The 24319-nt window shown below is 38.6% G+C and overlaps 1 protein-coding gene across 1 annotated transcript in view; it reads left to right on the forward strand.

The window, feature by feature from the left end:
- Nucleotides 1-1085: 1085 nt before the first annotated feature.
- The window catches only part of LOC142702584 (SAM and SH3 domain-containing protein 1-like), a gene marked incomplete at its 3' end in the record, with an annotated part of 41310 nt that continues 18076 nt past the window's right edge, over nucleotides 1086-24319 (forward strand). The window contains exons 1-9 of the mRNA XM_075848179.1: nucleotides 1086-1212; nucleotides 1686-2497; nucleotides 9724-9795; nucleotides 12507-12650; nucleotides 17850-17985; nucleotides 18535-18704; nucleotides 18965-19174; nucleotides 21000-21150; nucleotides 22138-22251. Coding sequence (XP_075704294.1) covers nucleotides 1191-1212; nucleotides 1686-2497; nucleotides 9724-9795; nucleotides 12507-12650; nucleotides 17850-17985; nucleotides 18535-18704; nucleotides 18965-19174; nucleotides 21000-21150; nucleotides 22138-22251 — 1831 coding nt within the window. The remainder of the gene's footprint in view (nucleotides 1213-1685; nucleotides 2498-9723; nucleotides 9796-12506; nucleotides 12651-17849; nucleotides 17986-18534; nucleotides 18705-18964; nucleotides 19175-20999; nucleotides 21151-22137; nucleotides 22252-24319) is intronic.

The following is a 24319-nucleotide window of genomic DNA, read 5'->3' on the forward strand; positions in this document are numbered from 1 at the left end:
GAAGAAACCTTGTAATGAATTGCTATGTAAGTCTGTACAGACATAGCCTACCTCCAGGGGAGGAGCGGAAGTATCATATTGTATGTGATTTGGCTCATGGGCAGGATCTCCCATCTGCTGTCACTGCTGCTGGAGAAGATATGCATTTTTCTGTTATTGTTTTATTATATTATGCTCTTGAGGCAGAACATCTGCGATGCAGCACATCTGATCAAACGCAAAAGTAAGAGAAATAAATAAACATGTGACTTGGGGTTGGGGGATATCTCCAGCATTGTGATTGGCTTGTAGCCTCCCATTAACCAGTTCAATGCAGTCTTGAAAATACTATATTGCAGTGTGGGGCTCTAGAAGCCTAAGATTTTATTAGTAGTTGTCAATGTACAAAATCTCTGTACATGTACTGTATGTAGAAAGTACTTAGTATACAAAAGAACTCGTTTTTAAGTAGCTTTCAACTTGCCTAGGGTAGTCTATAAATTATAGACATTGTATGTGTAGACCTTCCTCGACTAGATATGGAACCGGCACCAGTTTTCATGGGCTCTAGCTTTAGAAAGCATACATGCTATACTTAACATCTTCTAGCTTTCAGATAGTGGAGTGTCCTGGTTTAGAGAAAAAGGGAAATATTACAGACCAAAATATTTCATGAATAATAATAGTAGTATTTTGAAAACCGTTCAAATATCACTGTAAATTACCGAAAAATCTCTCAGAAAATGAATCGAACTACCGTTCCAACTCTCAATGTATGTGGTTTTTATTCACTTTCAATACACAGCATTTCTTTGTCTTAATATTTAAAATGAATACAACTCGGTCATTGAGAAGCAACTAAATGTGGGCTCTCTGCCCTTGGATATTGTCCACGATATCCTCTGTTACTTGCATAGCTCTGCAGATCTCCATTTTAGTGCTTATGCGAATGGTGTCATCAACAAATAGTATTGCAAATCGGATAGTTCTGATTTTTTTTATGGCATAAATTATTTAAAAGGAGTATATGTTGCTTGTTTTCCGTTGCATTGCCTTGTAGCCCTGTATCTATGTATGTGTATATTTTCCTTCTCCCATAGTCGAGAGAACAGTCTGAAGACGAATCGGAGGAGTCCGTAAAATTCAAAAGACTGCACAAGCTTGTAAACTCTACTCGGAGAGTGAGGAAGAAACTTATTAGAGCTGAAGAAATGAAAAAGCCCAATACAGAAGGTGAATATGACACGAGGAGTTTATTATTACATAGGCAATAGCTGGGTAGAGCCAGAACGAACAATGATCGTCTTGATTTTCTACACTACTCACTGCACATCATACCACTTGTTACGTCCCCAGCAATATATTTCTCGTCCACGTCTTTTCCTATTGCTCAAATTCTACTTTTGTTTTGTTTTTTTTACCCATTCATAGCCCTTATGTTGATATGAATGTTTTTCATTATATCCAACATGTCCCAATCTATATAAATTAAATTAAATGATCATGCTACTAGTTATACTTCACGCTATTTATAGCACAGTATTATCCCAGGTTCTTTAAACATTTGGCTATGCTTTACTTATTACTTGTAGTATATACATTTCACCTATGCAAACTTGGTTCTGAAACACAAAAGTGAATTTACCATTGTCTCATTTATAGAAAATGAATATTGCTCGTCTACTAATTTCATTACTTTCACACAGGTCTAGAAGATGCAGTTCACGGCACTCCTGCTGTAGATGATAAATCAGCACTTTACTCTGGAGTCCATAAGAAGCCACAATGTAGAGAGAAATCACTAGACAAAACACATCCAGAAGATTGTCCTCTTTCTGTGTCTCCATCAACTGGAAACTTTGACACAATGAGTGTTAACAGAAAACTTGTAAAGACCATGAGTAAAACAGAAGGTCGGGGTCTTATCAAGCCCCCTAAGAAAATTGGAACTTTTTTTTCGTATCCTGAAGATGAAAAATCCCAAAAGGTTTCCCGTTCCGTGACAGAAAGAGAATTAAGGAAAAGCCTTGGCTCTTTAAGCCATGGGGTAAGTACAGAAAGTGTTTGCTTTTATGATAGAAACAGGCACAAACATCACCTTTTGGTTTCTCTGGAAGAGGTTCAAAATATCAGGAAGCAGATCAGATTGAAGAAACTTGATTCTAATTACTCATGTGCTAGAGCTTTTCTCAGCCAGCGACCAAGTAGAAAAGGAACTTCTTCTCCAGTGTGTGATCAGCAAATATTCCGCCAAAGGACTAAAGGAGGCAGCAGCGTCTTCCCAAACAGAAGGCCGAGGGGCCGCACAGTCAGCGAATTCAACATAACCTATGTGGTCGAGAGGAGTTTATACAGTCATTTGAACTTAACTCATCTTGTACGACCCGTCAGTGACCGAACCCTTAGCAAGGCTGAGAAGCAGTGCTTACTGGAAGAGGAGGAAGAGGCTGAAAGAAAATGGGCAGCAACTGTGGACCGTTGTACTAAACGGGTTCTCTTAAGAATCCATCAAAAGTCTGTGAGTCTAAACGTTGCCTTGGTGTTTACCCCCCATCTCCTACTGAGCTGCAGTCAGTGATGACCTTACAAAATCCTTCCCACGTACGATCCTTAGATGCACACATTGTTCCACATTCGATAGATGCTAATAGAAAGCTAACCCTCTGACATTTATTTCCATATGCTTAAAGAACTGTGGATTTTTGTGAGCATGTATAGTGTCCCCTGCAAGGACACTCGGACAGATTTACTAAGCTGTGTAACTTTTATACAGTGTAAACTTAGGCCAGGCAGTCAGAAGATGCACTAAGTTTATTACAGTGGTATTTGGTGCATCTTGCTAGACACTTTTCTACTCCTTCTACCACGATTTAGTTTATTTTGCTATAGATTTTGGCGAATTTAAGCCACACCCCCTTTTTAGTGTCTAGAGAAGTACAAACATCTGTTCTAAAATGAAATGCACAAAAAGCGTGGCACATTTTTTTGACACATTCTAAACAGACACATTTGTAAATCTGCCTCGCTGTTTTTTTTTTTTTTACATAATGTGCCTCTATAGAAGATGTATACTGCGCACAAACCAATTGAAGTATAATCTAGGTATCAGTATTCAAGAAAAATCTGTCAGGAGTTGTTTGTGTTCTGACATATTGGTTATAGCTATGTATAATTACACAACTTCTCCACTGGTTAAACAATAAACAAGCTTGACAAATCTTATCTAATGGAAAGATGCCTCTGGGCACGCGCGTTTAGTTCTACTGCATGACAGTGACTCTACTATTCGAGAAAGATTTGATTTTACTGCTTGGCTCTGCCATACTCCTACTTGTAATTACTATGCCATTTAGGATCTTACGGCTTTACAAATACCCCATTAGACATCCACTTAACACAAGAAAAGACAATTTTTATATTCTCTCAGAATTGCTAAATTTTTCTTTTATTCCACATTCCACTCCTGCAAAGTAAGCAGGGAACCACACACAATGAAATACATGGCTGACTGCAAACTCTGGGACATGGGGAGGATTCATATCTGTGGAAGTGGTCATCCCGTGTGCCATTTTTTTTCTTTCAGGCATGCAAATGGTTGTGCTCATGCCATAAACTGTACCTATATTCTATATTTTGATTGCATGAGCGTTCCATCGCCACAGATCATTTCATTAACGGTTTCGCATGCAAGAGAAGCTAGCACTGGACCCCATACTTATTGTGTCTGAATTTGCATTTAGGGTGTCAAGTTAGGGACCTATAGGCTATAACATATACTTTTATTCTGCAAATAGGTTTCCTTCTAACCTGAGTAGTTTGATCCTACCTTATTTTTAAGGTTAGCTTTGGTCTATATTCTGTTTAGAATAATAAGTCATTAACAATATAAACAACATTAATGAGTGCTGACGATGAAAACGATGTCGAAAGTTGCTTTATGTAAAGTAACATGTCTTAGAGATATGTTGAATAAGTAGAGCAGTTTTTGCCTTCTTAGGCTTCATTCACACGACTGTAGCTATGTGCACAATCCGTTATTACGGCACTGACGGGCCGCGGAGTGTCATCCGCGGGCCGTCCACAATCACAGAACGTGCACACACAAGATGTGCATTGACTTCAAGGAGACCGGATCGCAATCAGGTCCGTAAAATGACGTCCTATTTTTTATGTGCTCTGGGCAATGCACGGACCGTGGAAACAACGGTTGTGTGCATTGGCCCAAAGAATATAATGTGGTCTATACTATCCACAATTGTGCATAGTATGCTGACGCAAATGCACAGTCTTGTGCATGAGGCCTTACTGTTATCTGTTCATATTTCACAGATACAGCTTTATTAATTAACCGCTAAGTTTTTGTCTTTTTTGTGCTAGGGAATTTCATCAGAAATGTAATCTATGATTGTTTCTCTTTGTTTTGCCTTCGTATTACCCTCGTATTGCATGGGACCTATTCTTTTAGGATGTACGAGCTCAATCGTCCAGCCAAGTCTCTTCTCCCCCTCCCTCCCACTATATAAAGTAGCTACACAAATCTGTTGATCTCCCTAGTGTGGTTACAGTCCTTTGTTTAATAAGACCTGGCTTTTTTCTGCTTCCTCCAGCTGCCTCGTATGTTTTCTTTTCACAGAAATGTCTCTAGTGTTGTAGTGAAGGCTGTAGGGTCATGTTTTTCTGCTCACTTGGACAAAAGGACAGTTAAATTGTCCATTTCCTGTGCAAATAGCTACATTTAACACGGAAGATAAGAAGCGACACATGGTACACAGGAAAAAGAAAGCATTTAAAGGGCATGTGATACAGGATTCTCAGAGCAATGATGCAGTGGACACTATATATGTGTGTGTGTGTGTGTATGTATATATATATATATATATATGTGTGTGTGTATATATATATATATATATATATATATATATATATATATATATATGTGTGTATGTATATATATGATATATATGTGTGTATGTATATATATGATATATATGTGTGTATGTATATGTATACATATGATATATATGTGTGTATGTATATATATATATATATATATGTGTGTGTGTGTGCATATATATATACATATACACACACACACACACACACACACACACACAGTCAGTCTTTTCTATGGCAGCCTGTCTCACATTAATTAAGGAGTAACTGTCGTTTTGGATAACTTTTCAGAATCAGCCGTCATGTGTACATAAGGAATAACACTATTTCTGACCATTACATGCATTTTTCAGCAGTTTTCCCTTTTCAGGTTCAATCTGTCCCTGAACTTAGCAACTAGTCTCTGCCCACTCTGGAGCTATCATCATTTCCATACACAGCATAGAGAGAAGAGGAGATACTTCTGCCCTACCTTACACACACACACACACACACACACACACACACACACACACACACACACTAATGAGCAGTGTTGTTATGACTAACACTGGTGTGAGGTAGGAGACTTACTAGAAACAGCAGCAGAGTCTCTGCGTCTGTGCCTCTCTCTCTTTCTCTCTCTCTCTCTCTCTGCAGCTGCTCCCTTCGTCCCCCCCTCTCTTAATGGACATCTATGGGCAGCAGCTGTAGCCAGATCCCTCAGTGAGGCTGATAATCCGTGTCCTCCCTGCTTTTATTAGTGAACTTAGAGTTGAGTGATCAGCGCAGAAGGCAGGGGTGGAAAAACAATAGTCTGATAAGTGTAGAAAGAGGCTGTAATAAGAAACATTACAATGTTGAATAAGATACAAATACAGCATTTAGCTTGGTGACACACAGGACCAGCCGACACTGATTTAGTGTAAAATGAGAGATACAGCTGTACTATATAGAAAATACAGAACAGCTGTATCTCCAAAAGTAAAAGATTTTTTAAATAAAGACAGATTACAAAGTTACACTAAACACAAGGACTAATCTATTTATTAAAGAAAAAAAAAATTGCCCTCAAAGGTGTCAATAGCTTTTAAAGGGGTTTTCCCATCAGAGACATTTATGACATATCCAGAGGATGTGATGTTGTATACTTGCCTACTTAAACTCACACTGTTCGACACATTGTTAGGCTTGAGAAAGACCCTCCACTTGTCACGGGTCGAAACGTTGCTATTTTTTACTGGATGTTTGACCAATAAAATAATATATTGATTGAAATTTGGGAGACGTGTGCTGCTGTTCACCACGCTTTTTCTGAGGATTACATTACGTCAGACTGGGTTTGTCTGATTTTACAGCATGACACCGCTCCTGATATCGGGATTTGTGCTGCTTCAAATATTTTACTTTTTGGATATCCAGAGGATATGTCATAAATGTCAGATAGATGCGGGTCCCACCTCTGAGACCCACACCTATCTCTAGAAAGGGGCCCACTAAATCCCATTCTGCTGCTCTGTGTTGTGGCTGAATCGTGTAATTTCTCTACTATGGGAGTCATGGAAACGGCGTAGCTCAGTGAGCTATGCTGTTTCCGTAATTCATGGTCGGAAATCACACGCTTCATCCACAACACAGAGCAGTAGAACGGGATTTAGTGGGCCCCTTTCTAGAGATAGGTGTGGGTCTCAGAGGTGGGACCCGCATCTATCTGACTTTTCTGAAAATATCCTGTGAATATGTCATAAATGTCTCTCATGGTAAAACCCCTTTAATGCTCTGGTCACACCACATATATACCAAATATATAGCCCCAACATATGCAACTGTATGCCATACAGTTGCATTCCTCACTTATTTACGCCTATTTCAAAGAAATCTATACTGCGTGGCGTACATGTGTTTTTGTTTTTTTTGTTTGTTTTTTTATTCCCTTGAATTGAAAAGCCTGGTCGACTGCACTTATCAATAGAGCGGAAATAAAGGTATGCGAACATATACCTTACGAACGTGTGCCAAATGCAAACTATTTTAGCATATCGCTATGGACCAGTTCACTGTACACATCAGGAGCATATCCCAGTATATACACCGTGCGTACACGACAAGCTAGGTGTGAACATGGACTTACCATATTTTTGTAAAAATAAATTTATGTGGAAAACTTCTAGAAATTTCCACTATAATGATAGCAGGATTTGAGGTCCATGAAAGGGGTTGTCTCACGTAGAGCAACTTTTTAACATGTAGCCAGTGTGGCGATCAACTTATCGATGCTGGTCTGGCTTCTCTCAGCCCTGGCGATCAGCTGCAGGAGAAAGGAAAGTGAATGCAAGGGGATTCAATGGCCATCCATGTAATGCAAGGACGCTCTGGGCCTGCTAGAGCTGCTCTTTATGCTGGCACGTAGGGGTCCCTGGGTACTGCACTCTAATAAGACATATGGACCTAGATTGTATTTTTGAGACAATCCGAAAGATTGCAATGGGTATAACTACGTCTATATGTAGGAAAAATAGTCTATATACTACAGTATAAATTCTTTATGACCAATGATTTATATGGGAATTCAGTGTAAAGTGAGTCATATACATTTAAATCCATGCGCATATCTCTCATATTACGTCTAGCATTGGAGTTGCCAGATTGTTTAAAAAATAGCATTCTTCACATGATTGTTATTCTGGTAGTATGGGAACAAATATCTACTTGCTGTAGTCACTTATTTCACGAATGTGTTTGTACACACATAGAGAATAAGTTGCGTACTGTGTCCCTAAAAGATCTTAGATTTATAAAAATAAAAGTTGTGGTTATTTCTTAAAAATAATAAGCTTTTATGGTAGGGGTCAGCTATGTGCAATGAATTCAAAAATGATAAAAACTGTTAGAAATGACACGAACACACAAATATCCATGGTGCATGCATGTTTTTGTTTGTTTCAAAGAAGCATATTTTTATTAAATTTTGAAAAAAAATTAAACTTGATTACTTAATTTAATTTAAAACAAGATGAGTGCCAGTTCTCCGCTAGAAGTTATATTTCTAGCGGAGAATACCTTTGCAATGAAGCATGAGATGGAGCATGCCACATATGTATAGTGTGGGTACCATATCGCAGATCAGAACAACATGGATCCGTAATATGGCCGTTTGCATGAGGTCTTTCTTGGGTACATTTGGGTGATTATGAGATCTGCTGATCTTTCTTTTCTTATTCTCAGAAATACCTGTATAGTGACCAGCATGTTTTTGTTTTAAATCCTGGAACATTTCTCTTTATATAATACATAATGCATTTGTAAAAGATGAGATATCTGTATAGCACATACTCATGTAGAACATGGGGTTTTATAAATGAGTGCAAAATAAACGGTAGCATTTGCCCATTGCAGTCAATTAGATGAAAGCATAAAAAGTTTCCGATCTGCCTGTAACGGGCCATAGATATTTATTTGCTGTTGGCTAAACGATCATCCGACCCATAGTTTATCACCATAAACTCCCCTATTACCATGCATGAGCCGGTCAAAAATCTAGCGCCCGTGGGCGGCTTTAGAAAGATGGCAAATATAAGCAGATTAATCACTAAGGGCAATGCCTATGTTTGTATTTGCACTAGTATGTGTGTGTGTGTATATATATGTATGTGTGTGTGTATATATATATATATATATATATATATATATATATACATACATACTGTATGTATAGATATATTTCAATCAGTGTATTTTTCTTTCGTGTGCATTGAGGTGTTTTTTTTGTTTTTCAGTATTCATTATTGCCATTGATTATCCTGTATGTAAATAGTGTTTCTTTATGGAGTAGGGATAAGCGGACCTCTATAACTATTGTATTTGACTTTTTAACATGAAGAATGATGTTTTTTTTTTCTTTTTCTTTTGCATAGCATGTAAGAAAAACATATCTATGGATATTTCCCACTATTTATTTTGTTCCATTAAGAAAAGTGTATAACCTGCACTCAGTCAACAATTCAACATACTGTACGCAGATAAAAAAGTGGGGGGAAGAAGCTCGGGCAGGGTTTGTTTAGTGAACAATGAGCCATATGGCGAACATACGTTAGCACATCCTTCAGACAGTCTTAAGGGGGTTTTACACTGTCAGATTATCGTGCAGACGAGCGTTCATATAACGTTAGTTGACGATAATTGCCCTGTGTAAACGGGCCGGCAATAGGCCAGTGCAGCGTGCACCGATCAACTCATCATTGATCGGCTCTCGTTTGCTCCTGTCACACAGAGCTATGGATGGGGACGAGTAGTCATTGCCCTGTTCGCTCGTCCCCATCCATTATTATCATGTCTGCAGCGCGTCTCCCTGCTTACACAGGGAGATGTGCTGCCGACAACGATAATTTTTTAGTTTTTTAAAACTATACAACCAGCAGATGATCGCTTCCTCGTTCATCTGCTGATCGCTGCCCTGTTTACAGGGGGCAATTAACAGCAACGAGCGTTCTATGAACACGTGTCTGCCCAATAATCGCCTAGTGTAAAAAGGACATTTAGTTTGATTGAGAGATGGTTGTGCAGGCTTTGATGAAGTGTAAAAATAGTTCCGTCTCTAACCATCATTGTAGTTTCTTTGGCGTCAACCAAAAGTCCTGGACAAAAACGTATTATGAAGCTTGTGATATACAGAGACCTCATTTTGTGAGCATGAATCACTGTGGTGTAACATCAAATGCTTCAACATTTTATTTTCCTTGTTTCCATCGTATTGCTATGTATCTTTTGCGCTAAATGATGTTATTTCTCTGATTAATTGTATTTGTTTTTATCTCTCTTTTCCCATCTTTGTTTTGCTACCTGCCTCTTTCCCTCTTGTTTCTTAATTCTCAGAGGACTTGCAGCTTTGGTGGATTTGACCTAAACAATCGCTCACTACACGTTGGAAATAATGCAGGCTCTCTGGTGGGTTCATCCTGCTTCACCATATAGATATTTTATTTTATAATCACTAGTGTCCGAGGCGTAGCTAGGGGTTTAGGACAATTGGGACGAAACAGATCTGAGTGGGCCCCCAATGCATGTTTACAACTGCAGAGACGCATCCGGCGGGATCAGGTTTACGTAAGCAGCGTAGTTTACTGTGCTACTCAGTTTCTGTAAGCTTCCATAGAAGTGAATGGGTGTTACAGTAACAGCGTAGCATAACAAGCCACACTATTTCCGTAGCCTCCATACACAGTATAATGCCCCCATAGCTGCCCCTCACACATTATAATGCCCCCATAGCGGCCCCCCACGGTATAATGCCCCAATAGTGCCACCCTTACACACAATATAATGCCCCAATGGTGGCTATCACACCGAATAATGCCCCTATAGTCCCCCCCCCACACAGTAGAATGCCACTATAGTGGCCCCCACACAGGATAATGCCCCCATAGCTGCCCCTATACAGTATAATTCCCCCATAGCTGCCCCCATACATTATAATGCCCCATAGCGGCCCACAAACAGTTTAATGCCTCTATAGCTTCCGCTATACAGTATAATGCCCCATAGCTGCCCCCATACCCACTATAATACCCCCATAGCTGCCCCCATGCAAACTATAATGCCCCCATAGTGCCTAATAAAAAATAAAATAAAATTAATACTCACCTGGTCCCGTTCCCACAATGAATTGAGGAGATCCCTCTGTTCCTCCAGTCTGTGCTCTGTGTGGCTCGGCGCAATGACGTCACATCCTCGCTCCTGTCTGCGCTGAGCCGCTCCCTGCGCTAGCATTGGATTCAACTACCTGCGTCCTTGGGATATGCCACAGCGGCCCTGCCCGCCACCATCTTAGTGGGCCCGGGACCATTGCACCCCCGCTAGCTACGCCTCTGACTAGTTTCATATGATATATAGATTATATAGGACAGTTATTACAAGGGACATACTACTACTAATACTAATAAGGTACATTACTAAACATTTGACTAAAAACCGTGCTCTCAATTGCTCGACCACAGTGGGCCTCATGTATAAACTTGTTCTAAGAAAATGTTTTAATTGTCCACAGCAACTAATAACATCACTGCTTTCATCCTTTAAATAAAAGCTAAAATCTGATTGGTTGTAACACTGACACATTCATGGAACAGTTTTAATGCCTGAGGCCCAATGGGGTGGGTGATTATATCAAAACCTTTATGCCAGTTTTCAGGAGTTTAAAAAGTCATAAATTTTGACTGTCACCATATTTGCACAAAAATGTTCGACTTTTTCCGTCTCGCGACAATTTACGTAAGTGACGAAAAAAGGGGCAGTGCTTAGCAGGAGGGACGGGGCCTCCCATGGACCAACAGATTTACCATAACCTCTGCCAGAAACTGACGTAAGTAATGGCACAAATCTACACCTGTTCATAGCAGGTGTAGATTTTCATTTCTGTTGCACAAACAGCCAAAGATGCGCCAATTTTTTTAAGAGCTGTACACCTCTTAATAAATTTGGCGCATTTTCCGGCAATGTAGATTGAAACTACAGTCTTAATATATTCCCCCACTATCTTTAGTTCTTGAAGGGATTATGTCCCAAGCCTTATATTTCACACTCGCCAGTCATTCCAGAACAGTGACAATGACAGGGGTCCAGCAGCAAAATTTCCATAACTCCCATTTATTTGAAGAGAGGTGACTGCATATGTGAAGTGAAGTTTTATCTTTGATTAATATTGATCAAAAATGTGAAATCCTAGCATCTGTGTGATACATCTTTATAAACGTTTTTGATATTGTCACTTAAAAAAAGTTTTATGCAAAGTGCCAATAAGCAGGCGATCTGCTGTTGATTGATGGATCTAAGTTGGCTTATTTTTTTTTTGCAATGAAAGTTGTAAACAATTTTATTCTGGGGAAAAAGTGGATGTAACTATGAAGTCCTTTATTGTTAGATGGTAGAAGGAGCAGAGTTATCCAAGTCTACATAATAGCAAATCTCAGAGGAACACTGGTTTCAAATATGAGTTTTTATTCAACACATATTCCAGAAACCTGTAGCTCCATGTCGAAGCAACTTCTATTTTGGAGATGTGATATAGGCACTCCTTTCATATTTAGACAATTTAGGTAAAAGTAAGTTCCCTGATGCTGTCCATCCAGTACAATCAGCCACCATCTATGGTATTCTATGAAAATAGAAAGCAGACGGCTGTTGTGTTACCCGTTGGGTAACAATTCACTTTTACCCAAATATCTTCTTTGCAAAATAGATTATTTAGGGAATTGATGATCATGCTAAAAGTTGGCGCCTCACTTAAAAGATCAGTTCCAGTGCAGTGTAGACCTCCCCCAGGAACTGGACCTGAGAACGATGGTTGCCAGTGTGTGATGCCCTTTTTACCTTATAGATGTCTATGAAGAAAGAGAGCGATTACCGGGGCTTAAGTCCCGACCAGCCTACGAGCTGTTTGATATTAGCGCTTTTTGTTTTTAGTCTCCCTAATTCTGTATCTGTTCAATGCATCCTTGTATAAATAACATTACAAGCAAAACTCTTATAACAAAGATTATGTTTATAGCTAACCACTCGCTTGTATATGTGTTTCCACAAATACATTTCTTCCGGCCTTAGGCTCTTACCCTACTCTCTTATACATCAGAAACTGAGTTTGACCTGATTTACTCTTGCAGGACAAAGATGGAGAGTTTATATACAAAGAAGTCATCAAATCCCCCACCACTCCAAGGATCTCACTTGGTAAAAAAGTCAAGTCTGTCAAGGAAACCATGAGGAAAAGGATGTCCAAGAAATACACAAGTTCTGTGTCAGAGCAGGTCAGTAGGAAATTTACATTCCTTTCCTGCAAATTGTTTATTGAAAGTAAGCTGCTTAAAGAAAAGCAGAAACAATGCTGTGAATTCTAGAGCCCAGCTGTGTGTTGAAGAATACAGGCTTCCACATCCATCAGATGTATGTCACAATGCCTGAAACACCACCTCCAGCTTCTCATCCGTCTAAGTGTTAGATTAAAAGGATCCCAGGTTCTATTCCTAGCATCATGCCCCCTTGGGTCTCTGTTCGGAAATCAGAAATAAATCGATTATAGGGGATGGCTAATGAAAGACATGAATGGCATACCGCTGGTACCCCTGACCATACATACATCCCAGCACTAGGTAAGGCACAGCTGCCTATACTCCAAAAGAAGGGACTGTTATACACATGTGCATTACTATTATATAACTCTGAACACAGTTAAAAATACTGAAGAAGAGTAGTCTGTTATTTTCTCTGCAAAGGATATAGAATTCACAAATAGTTCCCAAACTCAATAATCATGAGCAAACACGCTTATTTAAGTAATTGTATGCTTAAGGATAATACTTTCCTTTTAAATGGACATAACTTTTCAAAGAATGTATGTTAATTTAACAGTATAACTGATATAGATCAACTTTGTAGTTTACTTGCTGTTAAAATGTAGTTGTTTTTTCCATGCAAATTCTGCGTGAAGTTACTGCCACTAGGTGTTTCCCTTCCTGTAATTGCAGTCCACTCAAGCAAATCCATCCCTAGTTACAGAGTAGAATTGACCGGCTGCAGAAAGTGGGGGCATGTCTCTTCACTGCCTGCCCATAAAAATCTATGGAGGGGGGAGCAGAAGCAGAGAGACACAGACATGATGCTAATACAAGTCTATGGAGAGGGGAGGTGGGGCAGGAGCAGAGTGAAAAAGACAGACGCTGCAGCTTCCTGGAAAGTGTTAAATCTCATCCCAGTGCTTGATTGCTCATTACTGCCGTATAATCTCCTCCATTCTGCTACTGCTTTTATTTATATATATATATATATATATATATATATATATATATATATATATAATATATATATAGTGTGTGTGTGTGTATGATAGATAGCGATAGGTGAGCAGGATTCTACTCTTCTATGTGTGCAGTGTATAGAAGACATGATTAGCCATTAGGCTACTTCCAGTAGCTCAGAGACAACTGAGAATTAGAGAGACCGAGCCTGCAGAGGGGAAAACTGCAAAATAATGCAGGATACAAATCATATAATGGCCAGAAATAGTGTTATTTCTCATGTACACATACATGACAGTTTATTCTGAAACGTCACCTGATAAGTTAGGTATGCTTTAAATGCAGGGTAATAGATAATTATAAAACACTTTGTAGCACATTTTCTAAAACATATGTAAGAAGCGTACAAGGTTAGAGGGACTTAGCGTAATAGATTCTCTGTACACTGGCAAATGCTGCCCTCTAGCTGTGCATAGCTGTATAACAAAGACGCACACATTTAAGAACACTGCAAAAGCACATGCTACGGTACATCTTATAGACATGTGCCTCATAGATCAATACTGTATCAGAGAAAAAGGAGCCTTGTTGCCTAACCAACGACAGCTCATATTTTATTTACTATACTGTGAAAATGAATCACGGACTAAGGCCATTGTTTATCTAAGGCCCAAATACAAACCTTTTAGGTTATAGTAATCGTTTCGATGTGAAAGTAAGGTAAACAAGAAATATGATATTAGAATGAACTACATGATCTCGGCACATATGAAATTACTAAATCCAGCTACTTTTCATCTGCTATCCTTATTATTATTACTACTACTAACTACTACTACTAACTACTACTACTACTACTAACTACTACTGACTACTACTTACTACTACTAACTACTACTACTACTACTACTAACTACTACTACTGATTACTACTACTTACTACTACTACTACTACTACTACTACTACTTACTACGACTTACTACTACTACTACTGACTACTACTTACTACTACTACTTACTACTACTACTACTTACTACTTACTACTACCTACTTACTACTACTGACTACTACTTACTACTACTTACTACTACTGACTACTACTTACTACTACTTACTACTACTAACTACTACTACTTACTACTTACTAATACCTACTACTACTACTACTTACTACTACTTACTACTACTTACTACTACTAACTACTACTACTTACTACTTACTAATACCTACTACTACTACTACTACTACTTACTACTTACTACTACTTACTACTACTACTACTACTACTACTGACTACTACTTACTACTACTTACTACTACTACTACTACTACTACTGACTACTACTTACTACTACTAACTACTACTACTTACTACTTACTAATACCTACTACTACTACTACTACTACTTACTACTTACTACTACTTACTACTACTGACTACTACTTACTACTACTACTGACTACTACTTACTACTAACTACTACTACTACTACTACTACTACTACTGACTACTACTTACTACTACTTACTACTACTACTAAATTTTAAAAGCACCTTGCTGGTTAGAATCCATTCCAAGATCTCATCTTACTATCGACTCTCATCATGCGCAAAATGAGAGCTAGAATTGCTGGTTAACAACTTTGCATTGCTAAAATGATGGCCCTGAATTATTTGGCCTATACCATATACATAAAACCACATTCTAACCATATCAGTTCTTTTACACCTGAACAAGAAGGAACTTTAAAATGTCATTTGTTCATGATAGGAGACAAGTGAGCCGCATGCTACACCACTGACAATGGTTTACTCTACTAATCCAAAAGATATTCAGATTGAACGCATGGCACTGATGCCAGTTGAAGGCATATTTATGCCAAGTTGTTTCTTCTGCTTTTAAGTGTGTCTTTTGAAGGTAGTATACTCCTTAATAAAGTGTCAGGTTCGGCATATATTAGAACCATATTCTTTGTTTAACGTATGAGAATAAGTCGCTAGAATACAAACTAGGAACACGTGTAAAAATGATTGGGCTACAGGTACATACAGAGCAGCAGCGTGGTTATAGGTGTGCTCATACCTCCGCCCTGGAGCTGTGAAAACCATTGCCCTGGTTGTATATATCATGTGACAGATGTGCGGCCCTGTTTCACATTTTGCATCAGATCCCATGAGCTTCAGGCTATATCGCCTCTTCCTAGAATATCCTCCTGAATGACAGGTGAGAGGAGATTTTATTGCTTTTCTGTCAACAAATAAACCGTTCTAGTTGTATTACTCTAGAATACAAAGAGTGATTCCATTTTTCAGTATGCCCATCAATCCTCAATAAGGATTCACCAATAAATTCTTTGCAGACTATGCGCATCCTGACTCCGTTACATATTGAATAGGTTTTGTGTTATTTATATGAACTGATTACTAATATATATTACCCCCATTATTGGTATGGGCTTTTCGACAATAAATACATTGTACTGAATGATTAGGATCAGGTTTTGGGAAGTGGTTAGTAAAGAATAAACTGCTGAAATCATTGACCGTAAGTGACACGCATTAATTGTTCTGTATTGTTACAATGTAAACCAAAAGACTGCAGCTGAAGAGCAGTAAGTGCTAAAAAGCTTGCCCAGCTCTGGTGCCCCAATATCTTCTGACACACACAGCACACAATGGGGTTATTTTGGTTCAGAGATCGTGTTATCGTGTCTTCTATTCCAACAGATTTGCTACTGTAGACATTAAATACATTTGTTGCTGGTCTTGCAAAATGCAAATTATAGGTTTCATTTGACTACATTTATGACTACAAGTTCCATATACTTGGCCTGTCTAAACTTTTCTTGGCATCATTGGAAAGACAAGTTGCTGCTTCTGCACACAGTAATTTCCATACAATAAAGTTCCATACAGATTAGGCTTCATTGACATCTGTGTCAGGATTCCGTTCATGGGTTCCGTCGCACCTTTCCGTCAGGGGAACCCATGAATGGAATCCAAACTGAAACAAACGGAAACCTTAGGTTTCCGTTTGCATCACCATTGATTTCAATGGTGACGGATCCGGTGCAAATGGTTTCCATTTGACAACGTTGTGCAAGGGTTCCGTCGTTTTGACGGAAGCAATACCGTAGTTGACAGCGCTATTCCGTCAAAACGACGGAACCCTTGCACAACGGGGACAAACTGAAACCATTTGAACCGGATCTGTCACAATTGATATCAATGGTGGTGCAAACGAAAACCTATGTCTCAGTCAGGGTTCCGTTCATGGGTTCCCCTGACTGAAAGCTCCGAAGGAACCCCTGAACCTCCAACGCAGATGTGAACGAAGCCTTACACTGACACTGTACTTTCTATTTGTTTCTATTGCTGTTGGGACAAATAGTCAGATTATAGGACATAAATTCCATCATATAAAGTACATTAAACCCTACAGATAACTACAGTAACGGAAAACACATCCTCCAAGACTGCCATTCTCAAGCTATGCCAAAAATCTATAAATATAGTCTAATTAAATGAACCCAGAAGCGATTACCATCCCTTAAACCTAAAGTTACTAGATCACATGATTCATATGTGATGGATGGGTTTAGAACTTTACATGGGTGAGACGAGGATTTCCATATCTTTATAATCATGTATGTATTCTGTAAAAAACACTTATTTGCGAATCGGAGATCGTGCTGGAAATGGTCATAGCACAGTTTACATTATTGTAGAAACAACCCATCCAGTATTTTTATACCTTCTATAGTCTACAATGTGCTTTCTTTTAAGTGTGTTCTCCCACAAAATATCTTGGACTCCATGTGAAATTAAGTAGATTTGTCATATAAATGCATTAAAAGTATTGTTTACTTGCCTAGGTAGCATCCACTAGATTTTCTAACACGTCCCGAATTCTATGTCCACCTTTAACAGCACACAGAGGAGGTCACGCATGCGCCGTGCATCTTCCTTTCCCGACTCTGCATCGGTTACTATGGGCAGCTGTGGTTCACGTGATACACAGCTCAATTTTTTACACTTTACCAATGATTTATACTCAGCTTTTCTCTGTATATACAAACATTGTAAAATATTCACAAATGACCATTAGGTGGTCACCCATTTCATATGGTGTACAAAAGTATATGCTTGTGTTTTTATTAGATCTATAATTTTTTAGACATAATATCCATATTATAATATGTTTTTCAGGACTCGAGCATAGACGGGATACCTGGATCTCCTGAATTTCCTCTGCCCCCAACCAGCACACTTGAAAAGCCAAAACTAAAAGCAGGAGGTTCGGTAGAAAGTCTTCGTAGCTCCCTGAGTGGTCAGAGTTCAATGAGTAAGCACAACACATTGTAGTTTACCTTTGGACTCACAAAATTTCTTCATCTAATCATCTCCATAAGCTATCTATTGTATAGCAAAAAATACACTTAAGGCTTCTTCACATCTGCGCTAGGGCCCCGTTCCATCGGAGCTTTCCGTCGGAATGGAGCCCTGACAGACACGAACGAAAACCATAGGTTTCCATTTCCATTTGTCCCCGTTGTGCAAGGGTTCCATCGTTTTGACGGAATCAATACCGTAGTCTACTACAATATTGCTTCTGTCAAAACCACGGAAATCTTTCACAACGGAGACAAACGGAAACCATTGGTACCGGATCCATCACCATTGAAATCAATGGTGGTAGAAACGGAAACCTATGGTTTCTGTTTGTGTCTGTCAGGGCTCCGTTCTGACGAAAAGCTCAGACAGAACGTCAGAACAGAGCCCTAGCGCAGATGTGAATGATGCCTTACTGAACAGACTGTAGCAGGCTACAGTACAGACATTAAGACAGATGTGACTACCCAGGATTGTGATTGTGATTGATCTGCTTTGTCAGGTGGTCAAACTGTAAGCACAACGGACTCCTCAGCCAGCAACAGGGAGAGCGTCAAGTCTGAAGACGGTGATGATGAGGAGCTACCATATAGGGGTCCATTCTGCGGCAGAGCTAGAGTGCACACTGACTTCACCCCCAGCCCATACGATTCAGATTCACTGAAACTTAAGGTTTGTAAACAACTTCACACTTTATCGCCACAAAATCTACCATCTACCACTATATTGAAAAAGTTCAACATTGACTTAGATGACTGCGATGTCCCGACACACTTGCAGTATATAAAGCATTTTTGTGGAAATAGACATCGCAGTGAAGGACTGTCAATCAGAGTAAACGTTGTTGAACATTTATTAACCTAAAAAGAGGAAATGTTACGCAGTATTGCCTTAAATTCCTTACAGGAGGTATCATTACTTTTTCTCTACAGAATGGAGACATCATCGAAATTATAAGCAAGCCTCCAATGGGCACCTGGATGGGCCTTTTAAACAATAAGGTTGGCACTTTCAAGTTCATATATGTGGATGTAATCAATGAAGTTGAAGAAAAGCCTAAGCGCCCAACAAGAAGGCGTCGCAAGGGAAGACCACCTAAGCCCAAGTCTGTAGAAGAGCTCCTAGACCGCATCAATCTCAAGGTAAACTCTTACGTCCGTTTAATATTCCTGCGCTATGAGGAAGCTACTTCCCCCAACACCCACTACCTAAAAACCCACACAAAACTGGACACTGATTATACCTTGTACAAACCCAAGACATTTCCATGTCATCAATATATATATATATATATATACACACTTCTAGCTATGGCAGTGTAAAGGGAGTATTTTACATTTATTTACTTACCCAGCAAAGAAGCAATGAGAAAATAAATGTGATTATTTTTTTTACTACACATAAACTGAGAGACCATCTTAATAGAGGTTATAGGTATAAAATAAGATTTATACAATAACGGTTTCACCTCCGTAATAAAACCACGAAGCATGAAATCAATTGCTTATATTACAAAGTGTATTTAATGGAATAGCTGAGCAGCCTGTATTACAATATGATTATTTATTAGGATTCCTTGCATATGGGCTGTACAGAATTTTGTGAGCACATGGGTTTGTTGTAGAGCACTGCAGACAATTACTCACATCACCGACAAATAAGATGTGCTAAAAGACGCACAAAGAAAGAAAAGACCACATTAATAGAAGTCCAGCTACACTGTTATCACTTGACTGCTGTTAGGCCGTCTACCTATCTCCGCATTATAGGTGTTCTTTGTGATATTACATTAGTCTTTAAACAAACTTCAATTTGTGAAACATATTCTAGAAGATGGCTTTCCTGGACTGATCCATTTTGATAATGAGCCAATAAATCACATTTATATTCCAAATGAACCGCAGTGCCCAGCAAGCTGTTCCTTACTTACTAGGCATGTTTATGAAAGCATACAGCTTACACTCTACCAGTTTTTTTTCTGTATTCACACATTACTGCAATGGGCAACTCAAACCAGTTGAAGATTGCATTGTTTCTGGGGAAGTAATCCACGCTGTCATGGCGCCTGTTGTGGTTTGTCCAGGGATGGCTATATGTGGCTATATATAACAATGTATGGTCTTAAATGTGTTTATATACAACCTACATAAAATAAAATGTTCTCCTACTTACTTGATAATATCCAATCATATAAGATGGTAAAGAAATTAAAGGTAATCTGAAAAATACTAAACTAATGAACTATCTAATTTACTAGTAACGTGTATATATGTGACTGTCAAATGCTATAATAAATATGATATACTTTCTATTTACTAACAGAGGTAATGGATCAGACAGTTTAGAGTTTTAGGTAAATAAATAAATAGCAATAATAAATAGAAAAAAAAATACATATTGTGTACCTGATCTGCACTGTTTCTTTATTTTTGGGCTGCTTTACTATATGTAAACAGAGTTATCTTGTATCCAAGTGAGATTTCTATGCCTGTCTATATATATATATATATATATATATATAGAGAGAGAGAGAGAGAGAGAGAGAGAGAGAGAGAGAGAGAAAGAACGAACACACACGAACGAACTACATGGTACATATTTATTGTGGTGCTGAGCTGGGAGATAAGAGAGAGAGAGAGAGAGAGTGTGTGCGTGTGTGCGCAATGTTTTATAATGCTGATGGTTGAATATGATGTGTCACAATGTTGACCGATACTAGAACCATTGCATATTTAGACCTGTATTTTCAGAGTAAGCAGTCAATCACACTGATCTCACGCTGAGCTGCCAAACCTTCCAAGCAATGCAGCCAGTATATAAACATGTTCACAAAAGTCCTACCTTTATACCATAACACATGTTGTGTACAAGATAACATGTCTCATCAATGATGGAATATTGCTATACAATCTTTCGTAGTATATTTATCATCTAGAACTCAACTGTAAATTTGCATTTCTTTTGTAGGAACACATGCCAACCTTTCTTTTCAATGGTTACGAAGATTTAGACACTTTCAAACTTCTAGAAGAGGATGATTTGGATGAACTGAATATACACAATCCAGAACACAAAGCAGTCCTACTGACAGCTATTGAACTCTTACAGGAATATGACAGTAAGATTTTTTTTTATATATTTGATAACCGCTTTTTTCCACGATTATAACAAATGTGAATGTGACACCTGATTGCTGACCTGAATATCAATAATAAGAATGCTATAGTATAGAAAAAAATGAAATTACAAAAAAATTAAAACCGTTTAGGAAGACCTGTGGTGGTTGTTCAGTCAGTCATACCCAACACTGCTGAAGGTGTCCAAACCAGTCAAAATCTGTATGCCAGAAAGATTCAAGACATCATCTGACACTCCACCTCAAATCGAAACTCTGCCATACACAAGATTAATGTCAACCGAACCTGCCGATTTTAGCAGGATTGGCCGATCATCTAGTGCATATGGAGGCCTCCCGACGTCAGATGTCAGGGGAGAGAAGGATCGGGTAGTTGGATTTCAACATGCCCAATTCTCTTGTTCTCAGGGGAGATAGGCTGCTGCCAGAAGCTTACTCCCCTTTCATCATTCAGAATACATGCACACTCGGGAGAGGAGGAATAGCTGAACCTCTCCATTACTAGCATTATTGTCTATCTAATGTCTATGGTCAGCCTAAGACCACCCATGTGGGATCTGTGACTGTAAAATTGTGTAAAGGATACAAAAGAGGAGGTTTCTGGTCATCCCCAAAGTGGGTGTATACATTCCTGTTTTGACTTCCATTGCAGCGCCTACATACCTCATCTTTTATATCCTCTGCATGTTGTTCAATTCTGTTTTAGGCTCTGTTAACACTGGTGTCATGGCTTCCATTTTTCAAGTTATGTATATCTGTTATAATCTGCTTTGTTACTGATTCTGATCTTACTGGCTGAACTTTTGAGCAAGTCTACTATGACCACAGATGCACAAGTAATAGTTCTCACTTTTTTGATAATATGTACATTGTGGGATTTTATTGTATCTCTTGGTTTTTACATTACAGTTTCCCACATGCCACTGTAGTATAAATGTTAACGTTTTTCATTCAATGTTATATACACAGGTAACAGTGATCACTCCGGGTCTCAGGAAAGACTTCTCACAGAGGGAGAAAGTAGAAGTGGATGTTCCCCCCGGGACTCTGGCTGCTATGAGAGCAGTGAAAACATAGAGCATGGTAATGGCATGAAGTAGACATTGGCCAACAACATGCTGACTCAAATTGCACACCATTTAGTACTGGCCAGCATGCTTAGGTTTCCGTAGTCAATGTGCGGAGATAATGTCTGTTCTAGTAAAAACAGGAAACAAACTAATGTTAATTTAAATTGTATAGTTTTCTCGTTCATAACTCGGTACGGGCAGCTGGCCAGTTTGCATATAACTAAATCCTGTGGACCTTTCAACTTGGAAGGTGCTCATACTTCTCTTAACATGGATCACCACGCTTGCCTTTTCATTTCCTTTGTAGCCTGTGTATGTATTACTGACATTCTCTGTCTACTTCATTTTCATTTGCATTACCATCCTTCATGTCTGCCTAATAAGGAGGAAAGACTCCATTAACGCTTGCAAATCTATCCTGAGGTTCTTGGCCATAGGATGACCTAAAATTGTTTTTTAACATATCTAAATGGTTATTTTCATTAATGAAACTTTTTTTTGCTTTCAATATTTCAATCGAAACACATTTTTGGACCAAATTTTATCAAGATAAACTATTTGGCAAAAATTACTAGAAAATCTGATTTATTAAATGTAAAAGTGACACATCTGTAAAGCAGATAAAACTGTACAGCCCTCTATTACTAGCAGTATTGTCTTTACGTCACATTACTATTTATGGTTTTGAATATTTTCTGTTATAACCATTTCATCCAAAGAGGTTATAGAGTCTTTAAAAATTATGTGTAAATGGTTTACATGCAGTAACATTAGTCACTTACTAATGTACTGTCTGTAGCTGAGATGTCACTGTAAGCCAGTCTCACAAGCAGTCACATGACCATGTTTGTGTGATGTTCCGTATTCAGGCATCTCAGCTACAGACATTACATTAGTAAGTAACTAATCTTACTGCATGTAAACCATCTGCATGTGGTAATTTCCCTTCTCCACCTCCCTGTAGTACAGGACTTCACACATAACATGCCTCTTATCACCACTGCTCCTTGCTCTTGCCGCTCCCTGTCTCTGGGGGATCCTATTTCACAGCAAACAGCACTACCTTACACCTTGTAACAGAGGGGCATGCAAACAACTGCAAATATAGGCAATGTCTGTGAGAGGAGAAATAAATCATGGGAACTGTAGTTCTTTACATGATGATCCCACCCATGGAATGCCCCGTCAACATCACAAAAGCAGCACTGCAGGGAGGTAGTCAACCTAATGAAAATAAAGAACAATTACTTCTGAGTTATGGTGGCATCACCTAATGAACAATTCAGACATATACAGGTACTTTTCCGTCTTTTTTGTAGTCTAAGATAGCCCGTTTAGGGTATAGATTCACCTTTTAAGATCCACACTTTTCACTAAATTTTAGGAAATTACTTAGTGTTGCTTAATGTATTTGTACTAGCAGATAGCTCTGCTTCAGTTACTGAGCTATTGGACACTGCAAATAGCTTTAGGAGTTCTAAATTCCTATGTCTACCCAACTTCTCAGACTACAGACTGCCGTTTTATTGTAGTCCGTGGTGTGTGGACAGGCCTAACTTCAGTAACCAGTAAAATTCACCATTATTGAAACCGAGCATACCTGCCAATATAAGCATATAAAACATTTTCCTAATAGTGAAAAGGACTACTCCTGGACAAAGTTACACTTTAAACAAACCCAATTGTATGCTTATGAGGGTTTGCCCTGCTATAAAAACGCCCATGCTGCTACAGAGGAGTCCTAGCTTTTTAGATAATGCCTGGAATCCCATTAATTTCCGTAAATCTTGGTTACTCAAACAAGATATAAACAAATTGCTACTTCAGCACTGTAAACCTGTAAATAATAGGCAAAATAGCCTAGAGACTGCAAAAAACAAGAAAGTTTACATGAAGCATACCAGAGAGGTCATTTTCTGTGACTTTTATAGGACGTGTGTAAAAGATTAAGATTTTGTGTTATGATGTGGCATGTGTGCTATAAAAACACATAATAACAATACAGATGGCTGTAATCCTAATACAGGCAGAAATAAGGATTTAGCATTTCTAATACTTCCTACATAATTAAAGGCCAAGAA

This window comes from Rhinoderma darwinii, unplaced genomic scaffold (genome assembly GCF_050947455.1).
Source record: "Rhinoderma darwinii isolate aRhiDar2 unplaced genomic scaffold, aRhiDar2.hap1 Scaffold_2340, whole genome shotgun sequence".
Taxonomy (NCBI): domain Eukaryota; kingdom Metazoa; phylum Chordata; class Amphibia; order Anura; family Rhinodermatidae; genus Rhinoderma; species Rhinoderma darwinii.